Source organism: Sciurus vulgaris (assembly GCF_902686455.1).
Source record: "Sciurus vulgaris genome assembly, chromosome: 19".
NCBI classification, from domain to species: domain Eukaryota; kingdom Metazoa; phylum Chordata; class Mammalia; order Rodentia; family Sciuridae; genus Sciurus; species Sciurus vulgaris.
Window position 1 is genome coordinate 3,753,954 of NC_136480.1, and position 26,508 is coordinate 3,780,461.

The window sequence follows — 26,508 nt, forward strand, 5'->3', positions numbered from 1 at the left end:
AAAGTTTCAAGGATGATGTTGAATAGAAGTGGTGAAAGTGGGCATTCCTATCTTGTTTCCATTTTTAGGGGGGATGTTTTCAGTTTTTCTCCATTGAGAATGACGTTGGCCATGGGCTTAGCAGAGATGGCCTTTACAATGTTGAAGAATGCTCCTACTATCCCTATTTTTCTAGTGTTTTGAGCCTGAAGGGTGCTGTATTTTCCCAAAGCTTTTTCTGCATCTATTGAAATAATCATGTGATTCTTAATTTTAAGTCTGTTGATGTGGTGAATGACATTTATCTATTTCCAGATGTTGAACCAACTTGCATAAAACCCACTTGATCATGATGCACTCTTTGAAATATGTTTTTGTATGTGACTTGTTAACATTTTGTAAAGAATTTTTGCATCTATGTTCATTAGGGATAATGGTCTGAAATTTTATTTCCTCGATGTATCTTTGGTTGTGGTTTCAGGGTTATATTAGCTCCACAGAATGAGTTTGGAAGGTTTGGAAGGTTCCCTCCTCTTCAATTTCCTGGAATACTTTGAGGAGTATAGGAATGAGCTTTTCATTGAAGGTTTTGTAGAACTCAACTGAGAACCCTTCTGGTCCTGGACTATTATTTCTTGGTAGGCTTTTGATGATGTCTTCTATTTCATTGCTCCTAATTAATCTATTTAAATTGTGTATGTCCTCGTGATTCTGTTTGGGTGGATCATTTGTCTCTAGAAATCTGTTGGTGACTTCTAGATTTTCTATTTTGTAAAAGTATATATTTTCAAAATGCCTTCTAATTAGGTTTTGTATTTCAATAGTATCTGTCATATTTCCATTTTCATTCTGAATTTTAGTAATTTGAGTTTCCTCTCTCCTCTGTTAGTGTGTCTAAGGGCTTATCAGTTTTGTTTATTTTTCAAAGAACCAAACTTTTTATTTTGTCATTTTTTTTATTGTATTTTTGTTTCAATTTCATTGACTTCAGCTCTGATTTTAAATATTTCCTGTCTTCTACCACTTTTGGTTTGATCTGTTCTTTTTGTAGGGCTTTGAGCAGTAATGTTTGGTTGTTTGTTTGTTGACTTTACCTTCTTTTATTGAATGTGCTCCATACAATGAATTTTCCTCTTAGAACTGCTTTCATAGTGTCCCAGAGATTTTGAAATGTGTCTTTGCTCTCATTTACCTCTAAGAATTTTTAAAATTTCCCCCTGATGTCTTTTGTAATCCATGAATCATTCCATAGCATATTATTTACACTCCAGTTGTTGGTTAGTTTCTGTTTTTTATTTTTCCATTGATTTGTAATTTCATTCCCTTATGATTTGATAGAGTACAAGGTTGTATCTCTATCTTTTTGTATTTCCTAACATTAGCTTTGTGGCATAACATATGGTCTATTTTGGAGACAGATACATGTACTGCTGAGAAGAAAGTGTATTAGCTCATTGATGGGTTGAATACTCTATATATGTCTGTTAAGTCTAAATTATAAATTGTGTTATTGAGATCTATGGTTTCTTTGTTCAATTTTTGTTTGGAAGATCTGTCCAGTGGTGAGAGAGATGTGTTAAAGTCACCTAGTATTACTGTGTTGTGGTCCATTTGGTTTCTGGAATTGAGAAGGATTTGTTTGACATACGTGGATGAGCCATTGATTGGGGCATAAATATTTATAATTGTTATGTCTTGCTGATTTATGCTTCCCTTAAGTGGTACAAAATGTCCTTCTTTATCCCTTCTAACTAATTTTGGCTTGAAGTCTGCTTTATCTGATATGAGGATGAATACCCCTGCTTTTTTACTGAATCCTTGTGTGTTGTATGTTTTTTCCCATCCTTCCACCTTTACATGGTGGGTATCTTTTCCTATGAGATGAACCTCTTGAAGGTAGTATATTATTGGGTTTTTCTTTTTAATCCAATCTTCCAGTTTATGTCTTTTCATTGATGAATTCAGGTCAATGATATTCTGGGATATTATTTTGATATAATTTGTATTCCTAGCAATTTTGGCTTATTTTTGGTTTTTAACTTGACTTGGTTTCTCCTTTGTTTGGCTATTCCTTTAGGGTAGTTCCTCCCTATGCTGACTTATATCATTGTTTTTAATTTCTTCCCAAGGAATATTTTGCTGAGAATGTTCTACAGTGCTAGATTTCTATTTGTAAATTTTTTTAGCTTTTGTTTATCATGGAAGGATTTTATTTGTCATCAAATCTGAAGGTAAGTTTTGCTGGGTATAAGATTTCTGGTTGGTATCCATTTTCTTTCAGAGCTTGCAAAATACTATTCCAGGAACTTCTAACTTTTAGGGTCTAGGTTGAGAAATCTGCTAATACATATTGGTTTCCCCCTGAATGTAATCTGATTTTTTTCTCTCACAGCCTTTAAGATTCTATCTTTATTTTGTATGTTAGGTATTTTCATTATAATGTGCCTTGGTGTTGGTCTGTTGTAATTTTATACATTTGGTGTACTGTAAGCCTCTTGTATTTGATTTTCCATTTCATTCTTCAGATTTGGGAAATTTTCTGATATTATTTTATTGAATAAATTGTTCATTCCTTCGGTTTGTTTCTCTGTGCCTTCCTCAATCCCAATTATTCTTAAATTGGGTCTTTCCATGATATCCCATTACTCTTAGAGGTTCCATTCATGATTTCATGCCATCTTCTCTGTTTGGTCAACTTTGTTTTCAAGATTAAATATTTTTTCTTCAATGTCTGAGGTTCTGCTTCCAGGTGTTGAACCTCATAGTCATGTTTTCTATTGAGTTGTTAATTTGGTTTATTGTTTCCTTCATTTCAAGAATTTCTGTTTGTTTTTTTAGAATTTCTATCTCTTTATTGAAATGATCTTTTGCTTCCTGCATTTGCTCTTTTAACTGTTGATTGGTGCAATCATTCAATGCCTGCATTTGTTCTCCTATCTCATCATTTGCTTCCCTGATCATTTTAATTACGTACATTCTGAACTCCCTTTCTGACATTTCTTCTTCCATGCTGTCATTGCATTTTATTGATGTAGCGTCTAGGTTGTTTGGCACACTTTACCACTTTGTTTTCTCATATTGTTCATGTATCTTCCCCTCTAAGAGTGCAAATCTGAGGTACTGCAGTTTCCCCCCTATAGACTTCTAGTGTTCCTGCAGGTTTCCAATAACTCACCTTGAAGTGAGAGATCAATATTAGCAGCATACCATAAAAACAATATGCATCCTTAACTCAAATATTTTCTTTTAAGATATTGACCACATTGTCTTAATAAACAGATTATTTTATTTATTTTTTTAATTTATTTTTATTGTAAACAAATGGGATACATGTTGTTTCTCTTTGTACATGGAGTAACAGCATACCATTTGCTTATTCATACATTTACATAGAGTAATGATGTTTGATTCATTCCATTATTTTTTTCCTTTTCCCCACCCCTCCCACCTCTCTTTTCCCTCTATACAGTCTCTCCTTCCTCCATTCTTGCCCCTCTCCAACCACCCATTACATGTCAACATCTGTTTATCAGTGAGATCATTTGTCTTTTGGATTTTTGAGATTGGCTTATCTCACTTAACATGATATTCTCCAATTTCATCCATTTGCCTGCAAAAGCTATAATTTTATTATTTTTTATAGTTGAGTAATATTCCATTGTATATATATACCACAGTTTCTTTATCCATTCATCAATTGAAGGGCATCTAGGTTGGTTCCACAGTCTGGCTATTGTGAATTGAGCAGCTATGAACATTGATGTGGCTGTATCTCTGTAGTATGCTGATTTTAAGTCCTTTGAGTATAGGCTGAGGAGTGGGATAGCTGGGTCAAATGGTGGGTCCATTCCAAGTTTTCTAAGGAATCTCCACACTGCTTTCCAGAGTGGCTGCACTAATTTGCAGTCCCACCAGCAATGTATGAGTGTACCTTTCTCCCCACATCCTCGCCAACACCTATTGTTGCTTGTGTTCTTGATAATCGCCATTCTAATTGGGGTGAGATGGAATCTTAGGGTAGTTTTGATTTGCATTTCTCTTATTACTAAAGATGGTGAACATTTTTTCATGTTTGTTGATTGCTTGTAGATCTTCTGTGAAGTGTCTGTTCATATCCTTAGCCCATTTTTTTTATTATTTAAACAAATGGGATACATGTTGTTTCTCTATTTGTACATGAAGTCAAGGCATACCATTTGTGTAATCATAAATTTACATAGGGCAATGTTGTTTGATTCATTCTGTTATTTTTTCCCTTCCCCCCACCCCTCTTTTCCCTCTATAGAGTCCTTCCTTCCTCCATTCTTACCACCCTCCTTATCCCTAACCATAAACCTAACCCTAACCCTAACGCTAAGCCCTCCTACCCCTCATTATATGTCTCATCCGCTTATCTGTGAGATCATTCGTCCTTTAGTTTTATGAGATTGGCTTATCTCACTTAGCATGATATTCTCCAATTTTATCCACTTGCCTGTAAATGCCATAACTTTATCATTCTTCATGATGGAGTAATATTCCATTGTATATATGTCACAGTTTCTTTATCCATTCATCAATAAATCGCATTAAGCGTGGGGAGTGCCGTAGGGATGAGCTGGCAGGTGATCTTGAAATTTTGGGGGATTCACGGGATGCACGTGGAGAAGAATGTCAAGTCCAGCTCCTGAAGGTGCCTTTATCGCACAGGTAGGAAAGGGCTTGGGGCAGCTAAGTGACATGATGAGAGGTGTGTCTTAATAATTCAGCGGTGGGAACTTCACCACGGAGGCGTCAGATCAGAGGCCTAAAGGGGTCAGGCCTGCTTAGTGCCTGCGCAGTTCTGGCGCCACCTAGTGTCTCACGCCTGTTCAGGGCCTGAATTCTTGGGCCAGAGCGATGGAACCGCAGCCCCTGCCAGAAGGGCAGCAGGGGTTCCTCGCTGATTTTTTTAAATTTATTAATGTTTAGAACACAGACTGCTTCATAATAATTATAATTAATTAAAACAGAAAGGAGAATGTTTTCCCATATGTACGTCTTCATGATAACACTGTGAAAACCTGGTCCCCTAACACATCCATTGCCTGATCCTCCTTTAGAGAATCACGAAGCTGGGTTCCGCCTCACACCAGCCTGAGAGGCAGGCGTCCTTCCTGGTCCTGCCTTGCAGATGCAGCGAGTCCCCAGGGGCTGGGTCAAGGCTGCCACCCCATCCGTGCTTCTCTCCTGCCCACGCGCCAGGAAGCCACTGCCCTTGGATGAGTGAGTGGCCCTGAGGGATCGGGACCAGGCTGCAGTGAGTGACAGCCGGCCACCGCTTACACTCTGGACTCCAGGCCTCACCGTCTACACAGCAGGCACCAGGATGAGTCTCTGTGAACACGTCATACCGTCCACACAGAAGGCAACAGGAGAGGTCCTTGTGAACACGCTGGGGCAGCGGTCACTCCCAGAACCAAGTCTCTCAGGCGACATCCCCACGACCCCTCCCAGAAACCCCACGGACCCCAACCTACCTGAATTCACGGAAGTCCACAACAGGCCCGTGTGAGGGAGAGTCTAAGGCTGCCCCGTCCTCAGCCTCCCTCCATGGCCTCCTTGTGAAGGTGGGAAACTGAGGTCCCCACGGAGCAGCCTCGGAGGTCACAATTCGGACCACGGAAATGAAAGGGACCTGCTCCCGCTGGATCCACATAACTTCCGACAGGATTTCCAGACACCCGCGCCTCTACCAGCTCCTTGGCCTCCTGAGGACGCACCCACCTCACCCTCAGCTCACCAGGAAAGCTCTTCTTTCAGGTGGGAGGCTCAAAGGAGGAGCCCTGAACTGGGCGCACCTCCAATGTGCTTCTGCCAGGCCCGCCCCGCCGGCTCCGCCCATTAGCCAGACCCCACTTGCTCCGCCTGGCCTCTCCTGGCCCACTGCTCCCCTGGTTCTGGGCCCCACCTGGCCAGCTCTGCTGCACGGCACCCTACCCTGCTCCTCAGGGCTGGCCTCCACAGGACCACTCTGCACATCATGTCAGTTCCACCCAGCTCCTCTTGCTAGGCCTGACAGGGGAACAACAGTGCTTCTCAGTGACTTCTCAGTGATCCTCCCACACTGGAATAAACTTGGACAGAAGTCCCTTGCTCAAGGTCACCTGGTAGAGATGGGAGATCAAGTGGGGAGTCTCCCTTTCTTCTACTTACCCAAAAGCAGGAGATGAAGCCTGCCACTGTGTTCCCCATGGGTGCTTCCTGGTGCACCTGAGGGTTCACAGAGGAAACGCCACGGTCTAGATTCCCTATGGCAGGCTCAGACTGAGTTATGATCCTTGCTCAGGGATGACGCATTACACGTGTCCAAACTTCTCTTCCCACCAGAGGGAGCAGTGTCACCTTTGTCACCTTCTCATCAACAAACACAGGTTTTCTCCCCGGTTTAGTAGGTACTCTTTTACTTCAGGATAGGACAGGGGACCAAAAGCATGGTGATTTAGGAAAGAAATGTAAGTAGATGAACACTGAATAATCCAGCATGTGAAATATTTTTCTAAGCAAGTTTAAGGAAAGTCAAGAAACAAATGTAGAGGTTTTTCAGGATGGCGGCCTAGAGGGTGGCTGCGTTGCGTGTTGCTCCGGAACTCGGGATTCAGGAGAGGAGATGTTGAGACGCTTGGGACCAACTCAAAGTAGCCGGGTGACTCTCACCCCCTGGGGGGGGCATCCCGGATGGGAGGGGGGTCCCGCAACGCAGGAAACTTTGTGAAGTGGAGCTGCCGGCGAGACGCCCCTCCCCCCGCTGGAGCGCCATAGAGGAGGCCGCTGGGCACAGCGCTGGGACTCGGAGCAGCCACTGGGGCTCCGGCGGCTGCCCGGGGGAGGAGTGGCGGGGAGAACTGTGTGGACTCAGGACACCGGGGCCTGCCCTGAGGAGGAGGAGAGGAGCGTGGCCACTTGGATTCGGAGAGACTGCACCAGAGCTGCAGGCGGTTGCCAGAGGAGAAGCCGCGCGGCGAGCTGTTTGGAATCAGAACGACGCTTCTGGACACCGGAGCCTGCCCTGAGGACAAGGAGGAAGAGGAGCAGCCGCTTGGATTCGGGTGACTATACGGGAACTACAGGCGGTTGCCAGAGAAGGGGCTGCGTGGCGAGCTGTTTGGACCCTGACCACTTCTGAACCCCGGGGCCTGCCCGGAGGAGTAGGAGAAGGAGGAGAAGGAGCGCGGCGGGTCCTTTGGACTCGCAGTGACTGCATTAGCGCTCCAGGCGGCTGCTCAGAGGAGAAGGCGAGTGGTGAGTTGTTTGGACTTAAAGTGACAGCTCCTGAACACAGGGGGGCTGCCTGGAGGAGAAGCGTGGTGGGACGCTTGGTCTTGAGGGGCCACACCAGAGCTCCGGGCGGTGCCCAGAGGACCCGTGCAGTGGGTCACGTGGATTCAGAGCCACTCAGAGGGACTGCTCCTGAACACCCGGGGGGTTATCTGGAGAAGGAGGAGGAACGGGGAGGGTCACTTCGACTCGGAGTGATTGATTGCCCCGGGCTACGGGTGGTTGGTGGGAGGAGGAGGCACGAAGTGAGTTTCTTGGACTCGTAGTGACCGCACCGGCATACTGGGCGGCTGTCTGGAGGAAGAGGCCTGTGGCGGGTCTCTGGGACTCAGAGCGATTGTTCGGGGCCACAGGTGGCTGCTCAGAGGAGGGGCCACGCAGCCAGGCGATTAGGTGCAGAACAGGGTCCCAGGATCTAGGAGGCTTCTGGGTGGAAGAGCCGCACAGAGACAGGCTTAGGGCGGAGCGAAGGTTCCAGGCCTATGGGCAAATTCTCTGAGGAGGGGCAGCCTAAGGAGATTCATCTGCGAAGGGTGAGGCTCCCAGGCCCAGGAGGTAGGGCCGGGCCCCTGGAAACTTTGCAGAGGAAGGCAGCGCAGCCCAGGCAGTAGCTGTAAATTGAGGGGAACCTCTAGGAGGAAACTGACCAGCGAGACCTCCCCACTGGGTGAGTCTTCCCTGCCTGGTGAGGTTTCCCCACAAGGACGGTAAAACCAGAGACACAGGCCCAAACAGGCCTTGCCTCAGCCCACAGCCTAGGTCCCCGTTGGATGACCATTGGTCAACAAGTGGAGGCACCTCTGCCCACTAGCAGGGAATATACCCCACCTGAAGGCCACCACTCCTAGAGAGGCCGCTTCCTTGTGGAGCACCGCATTATCAACTTCCTCCAAGACTTCAGCCTACTGAAGGCTAAGGGGGGATATATATAGAAATCTTCAGGGTCATTGTAAATCAACAGAGGAAATCTGCAATATCTCAGCGGTCCACTGATATCTGAACAACATGAGAAAACAAGGAAAGAAAATGCTGCAAACAAATCTAGATGTTACATCAATAAAACCCAATGACAGCATGGCAGAAGAAATGACAGAAAAGGAGTTCAGAATGTACATAATTAAAATGATCAGAGAAGCAAACGAGGAGATGAAAGAGCAAATGCAAGCATTGAATGATGAGATGAAAGAGCAAATGCAAGCATTGATTGATCGCACCAATCGACAGTTAAAAGAGCAAATACAGGAAGCAAAAGATCATTTCAATAAAGAGTTAGAGATATTGAAAAAAAAAACCAAACAGAAATCCTTGACATGAAGGAAACAATAAACCAAATTAAGAACTCCATAGAAAGCATATCCAATAGGATAGAACACCTGGAAGACAGAACCTCAGACATTGAAGACAAAATATTTAACCTTGAAAACAAAGCTGAACAAACAGAGAAGATGGTAAGAAATCATGAACAGAATCTACAAGAACTATGGGATATCATGAAAAGGCCAAATTTAAGAATTATTGGGATTGAGGAAGGCCTAGAGAAACAAGCCAAAGGAATGAACAACCTATTCAATGAAATAATATCAGAAAATTTCCCAAATCTGAAGAATGAAATGGAAAATCAAGTTCAAGAGGCTTATAGGACTCCAAATACACAAAATTACAACAGACCCACACCAAGGCACATTATAATGAAAATACCTAACATACAAAATAAAGACAGAATTTTAAAGGCTGTGAGAGAAAAGAACCAAATTACATTCAGGGGGAAACCAATACGCATATCAGCAGATTTTTCAATCCAGACCCTAAAAGCTAGAAGGGCCAGGAACAACATTTTTCAAGCCCTGAAAGAAAATGGATGCCAACCAAGAATCTTATACCCAGCAAAACTTACCTTCAAATTTGACGATGAAATAAAATCCTTCCATGATAAACAAAAGCTAAAAGAATTTACAAAAAGAAAGCCAGCATTACAGAACATTCTCAACAAAATATTCCATGAGGAAGAGATGAAAAACAAAGAAGCAAATCAGCAAAGGGAGGAATTATCCTAAAGGAATTGTCAAATAAAGGAGGAAACAAGTTGTGTCAAACAAATAAATAAACAAAATTTTAAAAATGAACCAAATGACCGGGAAACCAAATCATTTCTCTATAATAACCCTGAATGTTAATGGCCTGAATTCATCAATCAAAAGACATAGACTGGCAGACTGGATTAAAAAGAAAGATCCAACAATATGTTGCCTGCAAGAGACTCACCTCATAGAAAAAGATACCCATAGACTAAAGGTGAAAGGATGGGGAAAAACATACCATGCACATGGACTCAGCAAAAAAGCTGGAGTATCCATCCTCATTTCCGATAATGTGGACTTCAAGCCAAAGTTAGTCAGAAGGGATAAAGAAGGTCATTTCATACTGCTTAAGGGAAGCATAAATCAGCAAGATATAACAATCATAAACATCTATGCCCCAAACAGTGGCTCATCCATGTATGTCAAACAAATCCTTCTCAATTTCAGAAACCAAATAGACCATAACACAATAATACTAGGTGATTTTAACACGCCTCTCTCACCACTGGACAGATCTTCCAGACAAAAATTGAACAAAGAAACCATAGATCTCAACAACACAATCAATAATTTAGACTTAACGGACATTTATAGAATATTCCATCCAACCAAGAGTGAATACACTTTCTTCTCAGCAGCACATGGATCCTTCTCTAAAATAGACCATATATTATGCCACAAAGCTAATGTTAGCAAATACAAGAAGATAGAGACACTAGCATGTATTCTATCAGATCATAATGGATTGAAGTTAGAAATAAATGAAAGAGTAAAACACAGAAACTATTCCAACATCTGGAGATTAAACAATATGCTATTATATGATGAATGGATAACAGAAGATATTAGGAAGGAAATTAAAAAATTCTTAGAGGTAAATGAGAACAAAGAAACATCATATCAAAATCTCTGGGACACTGTGAAAGCAGTACTTAGAGGGAAATTTATTTCATGGAGCGCATTTAATAAAAGAAGTAAAACTCAACAAATAAACAACCTAACACTACAGCTCAAAGCCTTAGAAAAAGAAGAACAGAACAGCACCAAAAGTAGTAGAAGACAGGAAATAGTTAAACTCAGAGCTGAAATCAATGAAATTGAAACAAAAGAAACAATACAAAAATTTGACAAAATAAATAGTTGGTTCTTCGAAAAAATAAACAAAATTGATAAACCTTTAGCCACACTAACAAAGAGAAGACGAGAGAAAACCCAAATCACTAAAATTCGGAATGAACAAGGAAATATCACAACAGACAGGATGGAAATACAAAACATAATTAGAAGCTATTTTGAAAATCTATACTCCAACAAAATAGAAAATTTCGAAGACATCAACAGGTTTCTAGAGACATATGAATTGCCTAAACTGAATGAGGAGGACATAAACAATTTAAATAGACCAATTTCAAGTACTGAAATAGAAGAAGTCATCAAAAGCCTACCAACAAAGAAAAGTCCGGGACCAGATGGGTTCTCAGCCGAGTTCTACAAAACCTTTAAGGAAGAGCTCATTCCAATACTTCTCAAAGTATTCCATAAAATAGAAGAGGAGGGAACCCTCCCAAACTCATTCTATGAAGCCAATATCACACTGATACCTAAACCAGACAGAGACTCATCAAGGAAAGAAAATTTCAGACCAATATCCTTAATGAACATCGACGCAAAAATTCTCAACAAAATTTTAGCAAATCGCATACAAAAACATATTAAAAAGATAGTGCACCATGATCAAGTGGGTTTCATCCCAGGGATGCAAGGTTGGTTCAACATCAGGAAATCAATAAATGTAATTCACCATATTAATAGACTTAAAGTCAAGAATCACATGATTATTTCAATAGATGCAGAAAAAGCATTTGATAAAATACAGCACCCCTTCATGCTCAAAACACTAGAAAAAATAGGGATAGTGGGAACATTCCTTAATATTGTAAAGGCCATTTATGCTAAGCCCATGGCTAATATCATTCTAAATGGTGAAAAACTGAAAGCATTCCCCCTAAAAACTGGAACAAGGCAGGGATGCCCTCTTTCACCACTTCTATTCAACATCGTTCTTGAGACTCTGGCCAGAGCAATTAGACAAACCAAAGAAATTAAAGGGATACGAATTGGAAAAGAAGAACTCAAACTATCCCTGTTCGCTGATGACATGATTATATATTTAGAGCAACCTGGAAATTCCACCAGAAAACTCTTAGAACTCATAAGTGATTTCAGTAAAGTAGCAGGTTACAAGATCAATGCCCATAAATCCAACGCATTTTTATACATAAGTGATGAATCTTCAGAAAGAGAAATTAGGAAAACTACCCCATTCACAATAGCCTCGAAAAAAATAAAATACTTGGGAATCAATCTCACAAAAGAGGTGAAAGACCTCTACAATGAGAACTATACAACACTAAAGAAAGAAATTAAAGAACACCTTAGAAGATGGAAAGATCTTCCATGTTCTTGGATAGGAAGAATTAATATTGTCAAAATGGCCATACTACCTAAAGTGCTATACAAATTCAATGCAATTCCAATTAAAATCCCAATGACGTACCTTACAGAAATAGAGCAGGCAATTATGAAATTCATCTGGAAGAATAAGAAACCCAGAATAGCTAAAGCAATCCTTAGCAGGAAGAGTGAAACAGGGGGTATTGCAATACCAGATCTTCAACTCTACTACAAAGCAATAGTAACAAAAACGGCATGGTATTGGTACCAAAATAGAAAGGTAGATCAATGGTACAGAATAGAGGACACGGACACAAACCCAAATAAATACAATTTTCTCATACTAGACAAAGGGGCCAAAAATATGCAATGGAGAAAAGATAGCCTCTTCAACAAAGGGTGCTGGGAGAATTGGAAATCCATATGCAACAGAATGAAACTAAACCCATATCTCTCACCATGCACGAAACTAAACTCAAAATGGATTAAGGACCTCGGAATCAGACCAGAGACCCTGCAGATTATAGAAGAAAAAGTAGGTCCAAATCTTCACCTTGTTGGTCTAGGACCAGACTTCCTTAACAGGACTCCCATAGCACAAGAAATAAAAGCTAGAATCAACCACTGGGATAGATTCAAACTAAAAAGCTTTCTCTCAGCAAAGGAAACTATCAGCAATGCGAAGAAAGAGCCTACAGAGTGGGAGAATATCTTTGCCAATCATACTTCAGATAGAGCACTAATCTCCAGAATCTATAAAGAACTCAAAAAACTCTACTCCAAGAATTCAAATAGTCCAGTCAACAAATGGGCTAAGGAAATGAATAGACACTTCACAGAAGAAGATCTACAAGCAATCAACAAACATATGGAAAAATGTTCAACATCTCTAGTAATAGGAGAAATGCAAATCAAAACCACCCTAAGATTCCATCTCACCCCAATTAGAATGGCGATTATCAAGAATACGAGCAACCACAGGTGTTGGCGAGGATGTGGGGAGAAAGGTACACTCATACACTGCTGGTGGGGCTGCAAATTAGTGCAGCCACTATGGAAAGCAGTGTGGAGATTCCTTAGAAAACTTGGAATGGAACCACCATTTGACCCAGCTATCCCACTCCTTGGCCTATACCCAAAGGACTTAAAATCTGCATACTACAGAAATACAGCCACATCAATGTTCATAGCTGCTCAATTCACAATAGCCAGACTGTGGAACCAACCTAGATGCCCTTTAATTGATGAGTGGATAAAGAAACTGTGGTATATATATACTATGGAATATTACTCAGCCATAAAGAATGATAAAATTATGACATTTGCAGGCAAATGGATGAAATTGGAGAATATCATGCTAAGTGAGATAAGCCAATCTCAAAAAGCCAAAGGACGAATGATATCGCTAATAAGTGGAGGTTGACACATAATGGGGGGGAGGGAAGGGTTAGAGTTAGGGTTAGGGAGGGGGGCAAGTATGGAGGAAGGAACTACTGTATAGAGGGTAAAGAGGGGTGGGAGGGGTGGGGGGAAGGGAAAAAATAACAGAATGAATCAAACAACATTGCTCTATGTAAATTTATGATTACACAAATGGTATGCCTTTACGCCATGTACAAACAGAGAAACAACATGTATCCCATTTGTTTACAATAAAAAAAAAAAAAGAAACAAATGTAACTCTATTTTTAAAATTTTTAATTTTTTTTCTGCTTAGCTATACATCACAATAGAGTGCATTGGGACACATCGTACACAAGTGGAGCACAATTTCTCATTACTTCAAAAATGCTAGAAATGAGAAAAAAACAAATATAAATAAGTGTCCATGAACCATTCAGGTCACAATTAAACAGAAAAGAAAAAAGGAAAAAACATCTCAATGATAAGTTATAGCACTGTTGCCACTGCAGTTCAGGACATTCTCCATTTTCTGTCTTAGCAGTGTGAGGGGGGATGCCCCCGAGTATGATGCCTGCTGCACCCTCAGGGTGGGCTTGCTGGAGTGAGAGGAAATTCCACAGGTGGAATCCGGGATGGGGCATGTCGGCTCAGTTGGTCTCTGGGTTCTTCCTTGAATGGCAATTTGTCAGGAGATTTTCGATCAGGTCACCTCCCAGGCCCAGCAATTGCTAGTCCATGCTTGACGACGGCACTCCAGGGATCTCCCTTGGGTTCCAAACATTTGATGGAGAGCCCATTCTTAATTCCCTCCATCACAGAACGACCCCACATTTCCTGTCCTGTTGGGTTCAGTCTCCAAATTCAATCACTCCTGCCCATTCCCTTTTACATTGCTAGCCAGATGCATCCCTCCCAGACCACCCTGCAAGAAGCAGGATTGAGAAAAGCAGGGCAGAGGTGAGTGGGATTCCAAGGCAAGTATTCCTGTGTGTAAACCACTCTCCACATTTCACTTAGGCCCACACCCTGTCATGCATTGTGGGTTTGCCAGGAATTGGCTGCCCCAGCTGCCATCCTGCACCTGTCTACACAGTGTTTCCTTCCTCTGTTCTCCGCAGGCGGCAAGCAGTGAGTGATACACCTTCTTTTCTGCAGAAGAATATGGTACAGTATCTTTTTTTATGAGACATTATTTATTTATGTATTGTTTCTTTTTTATTTTTATTTATTCTCTTAAGTTTTATTTTAACAGACTGCATTTGGATTCATTGTACACAAATGAGGTACAACTTTTCATTTCTATGGTTGTACACAATGTAGATTCACACCATTCATGTAATTATACATATATATAGGGTAATGCTGTCTGTCTCAGTCAAATATCTTTCTTTCCCCCATCCCCTCCCACCCCATTTTCTTCTATACCATCTAAAATTCCTCCATTCCACTATTACCTCTCTATCACCCCACCCTGTTATGTATCATTATCCACTTATCAGAGAAAACATTCGACCTTTGGTTTTTCGAGCTTGTCTTTTTTCACTTAGCATGATAGTCTCCAACTCCATCCATTTACCAGCAAATGCCATAATTTTATTCTTCTTTATGGTTGAATAATATCCATTGTGTATGTATAAAACAGTTTCCTTATCCATTCATCAACTGAAGGGCATCTACATTGGTTCAACAATCTAGATTTTGTGAACTGAGCAGCTATGAACATTGATGTGCTGCGTCAGTGTAGTGTGCTGATTTTCAGTCCTGCAGGTATAGGCCACGGTGTGGGATAACTGGGTCAAATGGTGTGTTCATTTCAAGATTTTTGAGGTATCTCCGTACTGTTTTCCATAGTGGGTGCACCAATCTGTAACTTCACCAGCAATGCATGAGTGTGACTTTTTCAGAACATCCACACCAGTACTTGTGATCTTGGTAATAGCCATTCTAATTGGAGTGAGATGAAATCTTAGGGTGGTTTTAATTTGCATTTCTCTAGTTACTAGGGATGAGGAGCACTTTTTCATATATTTGTTGATCACTTGTATATCTTCTTCTGGGAAGTGTCTGCCCATTTCCTTAGCCCATTGATTGATTGGGTTCTTTGTATCTTGGGTGTAAAGTTTTTTAAGTTCTTTATAAATTTTAGAGATTAGTGCTGTGTCTTCAGTGTGTGTGGAAAAGACATTTCTCCCACTCTTTAGGTTCTCTTTTCACATTATTCTTTCCTTTGCTGATCAAAGGGTTTTTAGTTTGAATCCATCCCATTTATTGATTCTTGCTTTTATTTCGTGTGCTTTGGGGGTCTTGATGAGGAAGTCTGGTCCTAAGCCAATATGATGAAGATTCAGGCCACTTTTTCTTCTATCTGGAGAAAGGTCTCAGATCTAATTCCTAGATTCTTGATTCACTTGAGTTGAATTTTGTACAGGGTGGGAGGGGTTTAATTTCATTTTACTACATATAAATGAGGAAATACAGTACAATTATAATAGTCTCAAAAAATACTTGGGAATCAATCTAACAAAAGAGGTGATAGATCTCTGTAATGAAAACTATAGAACATTAAAAAAGAAATTCAGGAAGACTTCAGAAGATAGAAAAATCTCCTCTGTTCTTAAATAGGCAGAATTAATATTATCAAAATGGACTTACCTCCAAAAGCACTATGCAATTCCAATTAAAATACCAATGACATTTCTCATAGAAATAGAGAAAGCAATCATGAAATCCATCTGGAAGAACAAATGGCCCAGAATATCCAAAGCAATTATAGGCAGGAAGAGTGATGCAGGAGGTGTCACAATACCAGACCTTAAACTGTACTATAGAGCAATAGTAACAAAAATGGCACGGTATTGGCACCAAAATAGACATATAGATGAATGGTACAGAACAGAAGACACAGAGACGAACCCACATAAGTACATAAGTACAGACAGAGGTGCCAAAAACATACAATGGAGAAAAGATAGCTTCTTTAACAAATGGTACACTGACTTTATTCTCTGATCTCTCCAGACCTCATATCAGATAACATTGATTTCAAGCCAAAGTTAAGTTCACCAGAAGGGACCAATAAGGACATATCATGGTGCTTAAAGGAATTATACATTAACCACACATAACAATCATAAATATTTATGCCCGAAACAATAAAGCATCTATGTACCTCAAACAAATGATGCTCAAATTCAAGAATGAAATCGATCACAATAAAAAAAAAACTGGGTGATTTTTACACACCTCTCTAGCTACTGGATAGATTCTCCAAACAAAAATTAAACAAAGAAAGTATAAATAATGCAATTAATAACTTTGAATTGACAGACATAGAGTGTTTCATCCATCAATGATTGAATATACTTCCTTCTTAGCAGCATACAGATCCTTCTCTAAAATAGACCATATCTTAGGCTACAAAGTAAATTTTAGAAAATACAAAAATATAGGGATAATACCATGCATTCTATCAGACCATAGAGGAATGAAATTAGAAATCAATAAAATAAAAATAGAAATTACTCTAAAGCCTGGAGACTAAGAAATAAACTGTTAAATGACCAATGAATATCAGAAGAAATCAGGGATGAATTAAAAAACACTAAGAGGTAAATGAGAATATAGATACAACATGTGAAAATCTCCACGACACTATGAAGGCAGTTTTAAGATGAAAGTTCATTGCACTGAGCTCCTTCATTAAAAGAATATAAAATCACCAAATAAATAACCGAACATTGCCTCTCAAAGGCTTGCAGTTCATGGGCTTCCATTTTGCACCAGGTCTCATAATCTTCATATAAATATGTAAAAATTGCTAAGGAAACAAATATTCTTTTTTATTGCTTCTTTGAGAGGAAATGTATGCCTTTAAACTCTCCATTAATGAGGATGAAGGATCACTCAGGTTCCCCACAGAGAGGAGTCTAGCTCAGACTCTGCCTGAGCTTCAAGTATGTTCTATCTGCCTGTTGTTACCTCATCCAAGCCTCCAGATCTGCCCCTGTTCTTCCATTATTTTAATGTTCACTTTCATGTGGAACAGAGCTTGAATCCAGAAATTTTCAGAATGGAAATCATGGAGTACATGAGTATTATCATCAGGAAACAAGGTGATCCACGTGAGAATGGAGTGGAAATGAGGACATTGTATTGAGAGGAACTTCAGAGCCACAGGAGGTATGGGACACTCTCACCCCAGAATTCAGGCATCACAACATGTGGAATGGGTATGAGATCATTTCAACTTCAGATCAAATGAGAAGTTGTGTTGTATAAATGATTGGCCCAAACTTTCTTTGTCAAGGGAACTTGGAGGAAATTTTGAGCTCCACTCTCCCCAGATGGCTATTATCCAGAACAGAATCCAATCAAGGGGCAGATGAAATGTTCCACTGGGGACTCCACAGTCCTGTGCTCACCAGTGGGATTTGTCACCTTACTAGAGACACTAAAATTACGGGCTGTAGAGAGATGAGCTCACAGCACCCTTTCCGTAAAACTTGCATGTTATACTCAGGCTCACCAAGTGTCCTCATCCAAGCAGGTAAGTGTCTCTCAGTTCCACAGATGTAATGAGGGACTGTGTGGGGCTTCTAGGATGGAAGGGGGCAAACTGGGACTTTTGGTTATGTTTTTCATGGCTTGAGAAGAGACATCCAGCTCTAACCACTCTACTCAGCCCAGACAACAGTGCTCTTTAAAATGCCATGTGGGAAGTTTTCCAAAATTATGCCATCCACTAAATTAGAGACAGAAAATTAGTCAGTATTTTCCATGGGAAATGTCAATTATTTCATATTTCTGTTTAATTTTCATCAGACAACTATAGCAGTATTCAAGTTATGTATGCTTTCTATGCTATCTCATGTTTCCCTGCCCCTTTTTATTAAAGATACTGTGTTGCTTCCCTTGTCTTCTTGAAAAAACAGAACTATTATTAATATTGAGGAATCAAAAAATAATTTGACATACTCCAGAAGCTAATAAGGGTAACCTCACATTGCTGCATCTATTTTAGATTCTCATAAAATCTTTCTTGTCCTACTTATAACAAATTGAAATTCATGCTTCCAGTCCATTGCATGTGCACTGCCAATCCAAACTTCAAGGGAGAAGGCAGTGATCCTGATAAAATCTTCACATAAAATATCATAAATGTAACTGAATCTGACAGTGGATACTTTATCCTTATTCCAAAAGACCCTGAAATATAATTTGCAATAGCTCAGTGGGAAGAGTATTTAACTCCATTAATCTTTTATCTGTTTTCTTATTCATTTGAAGATTTTCCTTCACAATTCCATAATAATGAATGTTTCTGAAAAGCATTTTGTTAGGAAGAATTCTTGGAGAAGTTGGAACTCACCTGTTCAGGTCTGTGTGCACAAGTGATATTTTTTTAAGTACATCTTCTCATGCACATGCATTTACAGAAAAACCACATAAAACTATCTCATTTTCTTCTTTCCAAAGCAATTTGGACTTGACTGCTGTCATTATCCAGTTGATCATGGAAACAGATCCTGATGAAGGTAGGTTTGGGTTTCCCATTAATGAAAGTTTAGTGCATGGATAAAGCTGCTTTGGAGATTCCTGTTGATGTTAGAAAAGTCATCTTTCTTCTCATGTTTCTGAATACAGGCTTTAAACTATTGTTAAGTGTCTTACTGCCAGTGTGAACCCTGAGCTGCACTTAGATTTCCAATTTACAGAACAAATAGATTATTTTCAGGCAGATTTGTCAGGAATACTTGCCATTTGTTTGCTGATACCTTCTGCAGGTTTTTCTCCTCCATATTCCTGGAGCTTGTATATTTCCCGAGGCTCTGCACAGAGCATGGTACTGGTTGGAGATGGCTGCGTCCTCCCAGATGTGCAAGCTGCTTGTCCTTAGTGTTCTTCATTGTTTCCCACCTAGAACTTTGCCATAAAATAAGAGCTTGCTGCCAGAACTCATTGTCCATTCTACCTTAGCAGACAGAAGGCCATGTAAGCAGTAGTGAGGTTTAACTGTGGGCCATGAGAAAACAAAGTATGCTCCTTTGTTGTTGTTGTTATTATCATTATTTTAGTACCCAAGAATTGAATCCGGAGGTGCTTATACACTGAACCCCATCTTCACCCTTTCTATGTTGTATTTAGAGACAGGTTCTTCCTACATTACTTAGAGACCTGCTAAGTTGTGGAGGCTGGCCTTAAACTTGAGATCCTGCTGCCTCATCCTCCCAAATCAGTGGGATTTCCCTAGTATTGATTTTTCACATCTATATGCTCCTGAACTACTTCAACCTTAAGACTTTGTTTTTCAGATGATATTATGGTTCAATATATGAAAACACAAATTAAATCTTAATTATTATATATATGAGTAAATACATACATTGTCCAGGAAAATATTCTGCCAGTAAGTTAATACAAAATTTTCTAGAATGTAGGGTGGGGTCACAGTTAAGTTGTACAGAACATACCTAGAATATATGGGGCCCTGGACTTGACCCTCCACATTGTAAGGGAACAGGATCCAGTATCAAATTTATACATGGACATCTTGAGTCTGGAGGAATACCAGTGCTTTCTGAAAGGAGGGAAGAAAACCTGGCATCTTAGGAGATTCATACTTCAAGGTTAGATTGGGTACTTATCCTTTAGTTAACCCTTTAAAATGGAGTGAACCTGAAATTATTTTAATTATAATTCTGTTTACCAAAGTGATTTCACATATTTAACTAAAAAAATCCAAGTGTATTCCTGCTGTATTTAGTAACTGAAATTGGCTCACAAAGGACAAATTCTGACCTGATTAAAAAATATTTTAGAAATATAACTGTATAGGTGGATTCAAATAGTCCCTCAGTTCCATTATTTTTCTCTGAACAGGAATTGCCAACAGATCCTAATATTCTGGTATATGTTAACCTCTGTAAAATAGGGATAGAGTTGACCAGATGCTAACAGAACTCTATGAACTCTACCAAATTACATCAATAAGGATCTGCACAATTTTGAAAAATACAACAATTCCATAGTGACTATTCTTCGTAGGAAGACTTCCATGTTTGGCACACATGCTTCATCTCCTGTTTAAACCACTGTGTCTCCAGCACATACATAATGAGACTCCTGACTATGTAGATGAGATGAACCCAGAGCTCAGGTCATGGGCTTCTCAAGGTTGCAAGCTTATCCTTTACATGGAAGATCATATAGGTATAGGTACATTCAAGCCATCTGACATCAGAGATTGCAATTCTGAGCATTTTCTCTGTGAATACATTAACAAAAGTACATGTGTTCATGAACAAAACAGAATAAAGGTAACAAAAATCTAATGTAAATAAGCATTGTCTAAGACATTGATTCTCTTTGTTTGGAGGATTTTATTTCCAATGAAATCCCAATGATTTTAATTAACCAAAAAGTACACAGTCCTTACTATATTTCTGGAATGCAATCAAGATAATGGTCTGCACAAAAACAAGAAATCACTCTTGCAGTAAGACCTCACCATGAAAAATGCAAGGTCATAACAGGGAAAAATTTCTATACAATGTGGTGATTTTTCATTTATGGCAGAAAATTTTGTACTTTTTATCAAGTATAATCCCGCCATGATTGGGAAATGATGGAAATCAGTGAGAGAGGGATGGCTTTCATAGGGTGCCAGGGAACCTTGAGCATTGGAGTGGGAAAGGGGCATTGGGACAGGTCCACAAGGTTTCCTCATGGACTACTATTGACTGAGTTGGATGAAACAATATTTATGATAATGGATTTCCTTACTTTTCTTCTGAAATATGTATTTCATTATTCCTTTCCCTCAAAGATGGAAAAATACAAAAAACTACATGACATTTTTAACATAAAAAATGCCTTTTACTCTGAAGTTGGAATTGGGATCTTGGCCAACACCATCCTTTTTCTGTTCCGTCTCATCAAGTTTCTCTTTGACAGAAGGCTCAAGAACACTGACTTGATCACTGGTCTCTTGGCCCTAACCCACCTGCTGATGCTGCTCACCATGGGGTTCATAGCTACAGACACTTTTTCATCTCAGCAGGGGCTTTGGGATGACATCACATGTAAATCACTGATCTACTTGTACAGGTTTTTGAGGGGCTTCTCCATGTGTGCCACCTGCCTGCTGAGTGTCCTCCAGGCCATCACCCTCAGCCCCAGAAGTTCCTGTTTGGCAAAGATCAAACATAAATCCCCACCTGAAAGCTTAAGTTCCCTTGTTTTCCTGTGGCTTTTTTATATGTCCTTTAGTGCTCACTTCTCAATATCTGTGGTTGAAAACTCCAATGTGACCTCACACAGCCTGATATTTCTCAGTGAGTCCTGCACTATATTACCCATGAGTTACTTGCTGAGGCATGTATTTTCCATACTGGGTGTGCTTCGGGATGTCTCACTTTTAGGGCTCATGGTGCTCTCGAGTGGGTACATGGTGACCCTCTTGTGCAGGCATAGGAGGAATTGCCAGCGCCTTCACAGCACCAGCCTGTCTCCAAAAGCCTCCCCAGAACAGAGGGCCACCGGGACCATCCTGCTGCTCATGGGCTTCTTTGTGCTCATGTACTGTTTGGACTGCATTGTCTCCTCCTCTAGAACTCTGTGGAACAATGACCCTGTTTGTCGTTCTATCCAGATGATGGTGTGCAATGCCTATGCCACAATCGGTCCCTTGGTTTTCATCTGTACTGATAAACAAAGTGTTGACTTTTTGAAATGCTTGTGGGGGAGGAGAGTAAATGTTCAATCTTTGCAAGATGGATAAATTATCTGAATTCACCACTGCACAGCTTTGATGCAATTAATCATGGAGTGTTGCATATGCTCTTTTTGTTGAATGAGTAGATGAAGTGGGGTATTTTATATGAATACTTTGAAAACTGTAAATGAGAACTACATCCAAGATTATTATCCAAATGGCTCCAAGATAAACTAAGAACTTTATAGTTCTGATTGATGATTCAAAAGGAGCCCTGAAAGGCAATTATCACTTACATTATGGGTATTAGTTCATATGTGAGAGACGGGAGCAATGCCTAATAAATCAATAGTCTCAGTAACTTGTGTTATGCCTAATAGAATGTAAATATCTCATAATACATTGGTCAAGTGTACTTTTATGAATATAACAAAAAAATTGGATAGAGGGACACAAGTTATCATTTGAAAAATATTGCTCATGGAAACAATCTAATATCCACAAACATATGAATGTGTAAACATTTCATCAGGATATACCACTCAGCATTAAATAGGAAGGAGATTCTGATGCAAAGATAAGCACAGATTAATCTTCAAGTTATAATGCCAAGTGAACCATCATTTACAATGGAATCAACATTGTATAAATCTATACCTAAAGGGTGGAACTTGGGGCAGTATGAATTATAAAGACAATATAGCATATTCCAGCAGTTAAGAAAGGAATGCATTTGGGAATTCTTGTTTGATGGATACAGAGATCAATTAGGAAGCAGAAAAGGTGGGGGAGAGAGTGGAGGTTATGCATGTACCCAAATTTGAATGTCCTTAATTCCACTGATCTGTTCTCTTAAACATGGTTAAATAGTCAATTTTATCTTTTCTTATTTAACCATAATAAAATGTTTCAATAACCTTGTAGTCAATGGTGAGAAAAACATTCCCTGAAATTACAAAGAAAAGAGAAAGTTTTCTCAAAGTGCCAAAATAAAATTTTGCAATCATTTGAAAATTTTTCTGGAAAACTGTGCCAAACCACCCATGCACAGTGACTTAATCCTAGCAGCTGGGGAGGCGGAGGCAGGGGAATCATTTCTGAAAGTCAGCTTCAGCATCTTAGTGAGGCTGTACGCAACTTAGCAAAACCCTGTCTCTAAATAAACCTTGAAAAAGGGCTGGGGTGGGAATTAGAGGTTAAGAGTTCATCAATGGCCTTGCAAAAAAGGGAAATCGCTTACCACTACATTCTCAGGTCAAAGACTACTAACCAAAAGGATAAGGTCCCACAGCAGCCCCATGAATGCCCCAAACACTTGAAGTCTTTGCTGCTGCAAAACCTGCAGGCACCCAAGTCCTGAGAAGTTTAGGGAGCTGCTAGGGAATCTGCAACACTGCACTAACACAGAACAGAAGCCCAGCCATTGAAGCCCTCCCTCCACCCACAATGATGCTAAGTGCATAAAGGAGGGCAAATGGAAGGTCCGGGGAAATGAGAATAGGTATGTTGTGTTATGTGCACATAGAATGTGGCATCAACAATCCCTCTATTATACATAATTATGATGCACCAATAAAAAAGTGATGGATTCATCACCACCAGATGAGTTTCAGAAGAAAGGCTTGAAACTCCTAAGTCTAGAAGAAAGGGATGATACTAATCACCATGGAAACAGGAAATCAGGTCTTTGATGCATTAGGAGTTGCCTTTTCTATTTCCTTTCCTTTACAGGGGGAGACAGAGATCAGGGTCAGTTTTCAATTTTCATTATGTGGACATCCTGTTTACAAATCACCAGTCATTGACGAGACTGTCCTCTCAACTATGGATTTCTAGCAGTCTTTTTGTGAATATATTGGCTATAGATTATAGATACACAGATTTATTTCCATTATCTCCACTGTGATTTAAGGTATTAAATCCCATATAAAAATATGCAAACAGATATAAAAAATATATATATATACAAATGTAAGTATATGAATATATACATTAAGAATGGGGTATGGCATAAAACACATATGCACATATATATTTTGTATACATATACATATATATTTTGTATATATTTAATATACACATGCATAAATATATGTGTACATATATTTATACACACATATATACATATATATTTACATGTATATATGCGTAAGTTTGTGAGTGTGCTTATGCCAATAACATGTTGCTGTTGAACTAAATGCAGACCTGAAAATAGGAATCTAATAGAATGAAAGAGGAAAAACCTTTCAGGACATTTCAATAGTAAACTTACTAATATTCAAGATCACACCCACGGACATGGGAAACAATAGCCAAAAGAATGCAGGGGGTGAGATCCAACTCCAAAGCTTCTACACAACAAAGGACACAATCTACAGTGTGAAGTGACAACCTACAGAATGGAAGAAGATATTGGGGAAAATTCATTTGGTAAAGGATTAATGTCCTAATGATAATGACCACATAAACAACAACAAAAAGTCATTCAACTGAAAAGTAGGTGAATGATAGAAACACTGAACAAGTATAATTTAAGTGTTCAATATTTGTAGTCATCAAGGAAATGAAATCAATATTATAATGATTTGTAATCTTGTTCTATTGGCTCAGTTATTATGCAAAAGGAACTATTAAATGCTGGTGAAGATGTGGAGGATAAAAGGAGCTCTCAGAGTGAGTGGGAATATAAGTCAGTTCAATCATTAAGAAGAGTCGTATGCAAGGATTTAAAAAAAATTAAGTAGATCTCCTAAATGATCCAACAATCTCATTTCTGGATATATTCCAAAGGAATGAGATCATACATGCATGCTGATGTTTATTGTAGCAGTATTCAAAATAGCTGTGATTTAATAAGTCCAGGTACCAATCAACAAATGAATGCATGAGATTCAAACACACTGGAATTTTATCCACCATAAATAAGAATGAATTGCTGTTATGTGAAGAAAAATGAAAGGAAATGCAGGACCTTGTTAAGTAAAATACACCAGACACAGGAAGACAGGTACTACCTGTCCTCTCTCCTAGGTAGATGACAAAGAGTCAAAAGTCAACCTGAATGTGACACTGCAATTAATAGAGTTGAGAAAGAGTGGGGGGTGGATTAACAGAGACTAGATTTGATCAGTGAATTCTGCACACACCATGGAAATGTCACACTGAACCCCATCAATATGTATGATTAATACATGTTAATAAAATAATTTGAAAGCACATGAAATTGAATAACTCATTGGTACAGTATTACACAATTGAGTAAAGAATCAAACCTCATCACTATAGAAAACCAACAACCAGAAGAATATGTAAAAGAGAAAAAAAAGGAACCAAGGGTATACAAGAATGGACAAGGGATCTAAAACCAGAAAACAATTAAATGGAAACATAAGTTCTTACATGTATCAATAATAACCTGGAATGTAAATTTCTTAATAAAAGGACATAGACTATAATGATATTATAGTGGACTCTTATCTGTATGTACATACGTTCCTAATACAAATTCTGAGTTATGTGTGAATATTTTGTATTTTCTTTTTATTATAAATGCCTTGATGATAACACACACACACAAGGAAAAGTGCAAAAACCAAATATACAGCTCTATGAATGACATAGGCCTGACACAGAAGGACAAGTACCATGTGTCCTCTCTCCTATGGAGATGTTAAAGGAAAAAGTAAAAATTCAAATTGAATATGGAATAGAAATGTATAGAGATTGAGAAAAGTTTGCTGAAACCCCAGAAGCACAGTGCCTGTGTCCCTTTGCATCCCAATAACATTCCCACTGCTCCATGAGGTCGTGGCTGGAGGCCCTGGACCCATATTTCTAACAATGGTAGTGCCCAACATTGGGTTCCGTACATCATCTAAGAGGCAGAGGGGACCGCATCCACATGGACCCGCTACCTTTCTGCAGCAGTCTCAGTGTGGAGGATGAAACCAGATTCCCGAGCCAAATCAGAACCAAATCAAAAGCAGATCTGCAGAACAAGGAAAGCATCCAAGTGAGCAAGGACCCAGGTAACTCCAGGTAACTCCATGCACAGATCAAGGTAGGAAAAATGTATTCTCCAGAATGAAGCACTTCCTGGGTGGTCAGGACATCCTGGAGATGTGAGTGTGACAGACATGAGTGCAAGAAATCTCCAAAAAGGGGGTTTGAGCCTCTAAATAAAACAACAACAACAAAAACTGATCTAGAGAAAGAGGATGCCAGCAGGGAAATAGAAACCCAAATTCCCACAGAAAGCCCTCTGGGATTTTGTTAAAATATTGGAAACATAGTCCTGGGATAAAAGGGAAAAGAAAAAGTACTTTTGATCTGGAATCATTGAGCATGCAGGGAGTAATCTCCAGGAAAAATTCAAGACCTATGGACAGGAAGGAAAATGGGAAGCCAGGCCCTCCCCATGTCTGAGTCAGACCATAAGAACCTGTGACTGGATCCACTTCATTTTCTAAAGGGTTAAATCTGATACTTTTAATTTTTTTGCCTTCTATCTGTAGGCATTTAATACCTGGTAAAAAGTTACAAAATCTTTGTTTCCAGTCCATTCTATGTATATTTGGCACATCT

The 26,508-nt window shown here is 39.6% G+C and overlaps 2 protein-coding genes across 3 annotated transcripts in view; one reads left to right on the forward strand and one right to left on the reverse strand.

The window, feature by feature from the left end:
- The window catches only part of LOC306650352 (uncharacterized protein C3orf22), a 275,416-nt gene that overhangs the window by 103,588 nt on the left and 145,320 nt on the right, over nucleotides 1-26,508 (reverse strand). The gene's annotated exons all lie outside the window — the stretch shown is intronic.
- LOC306650474 (vomeronasal type-1 receptor 90-like) lies at nucleotides 21,037-21,990 on the forward strand (the record flags this gene model as incomplete). The annotated part of the gene is made up of 1 exon (XM_079122485.1): nucleotides 21,037-21,990. The coding sequence occupies one exon, from the start codon at nucleotides 21,037-21,039 to the stop codon at nucleotides 21,988-21,990; it is 954 nt and encodes a 317-aa protein (XP_078978611.1).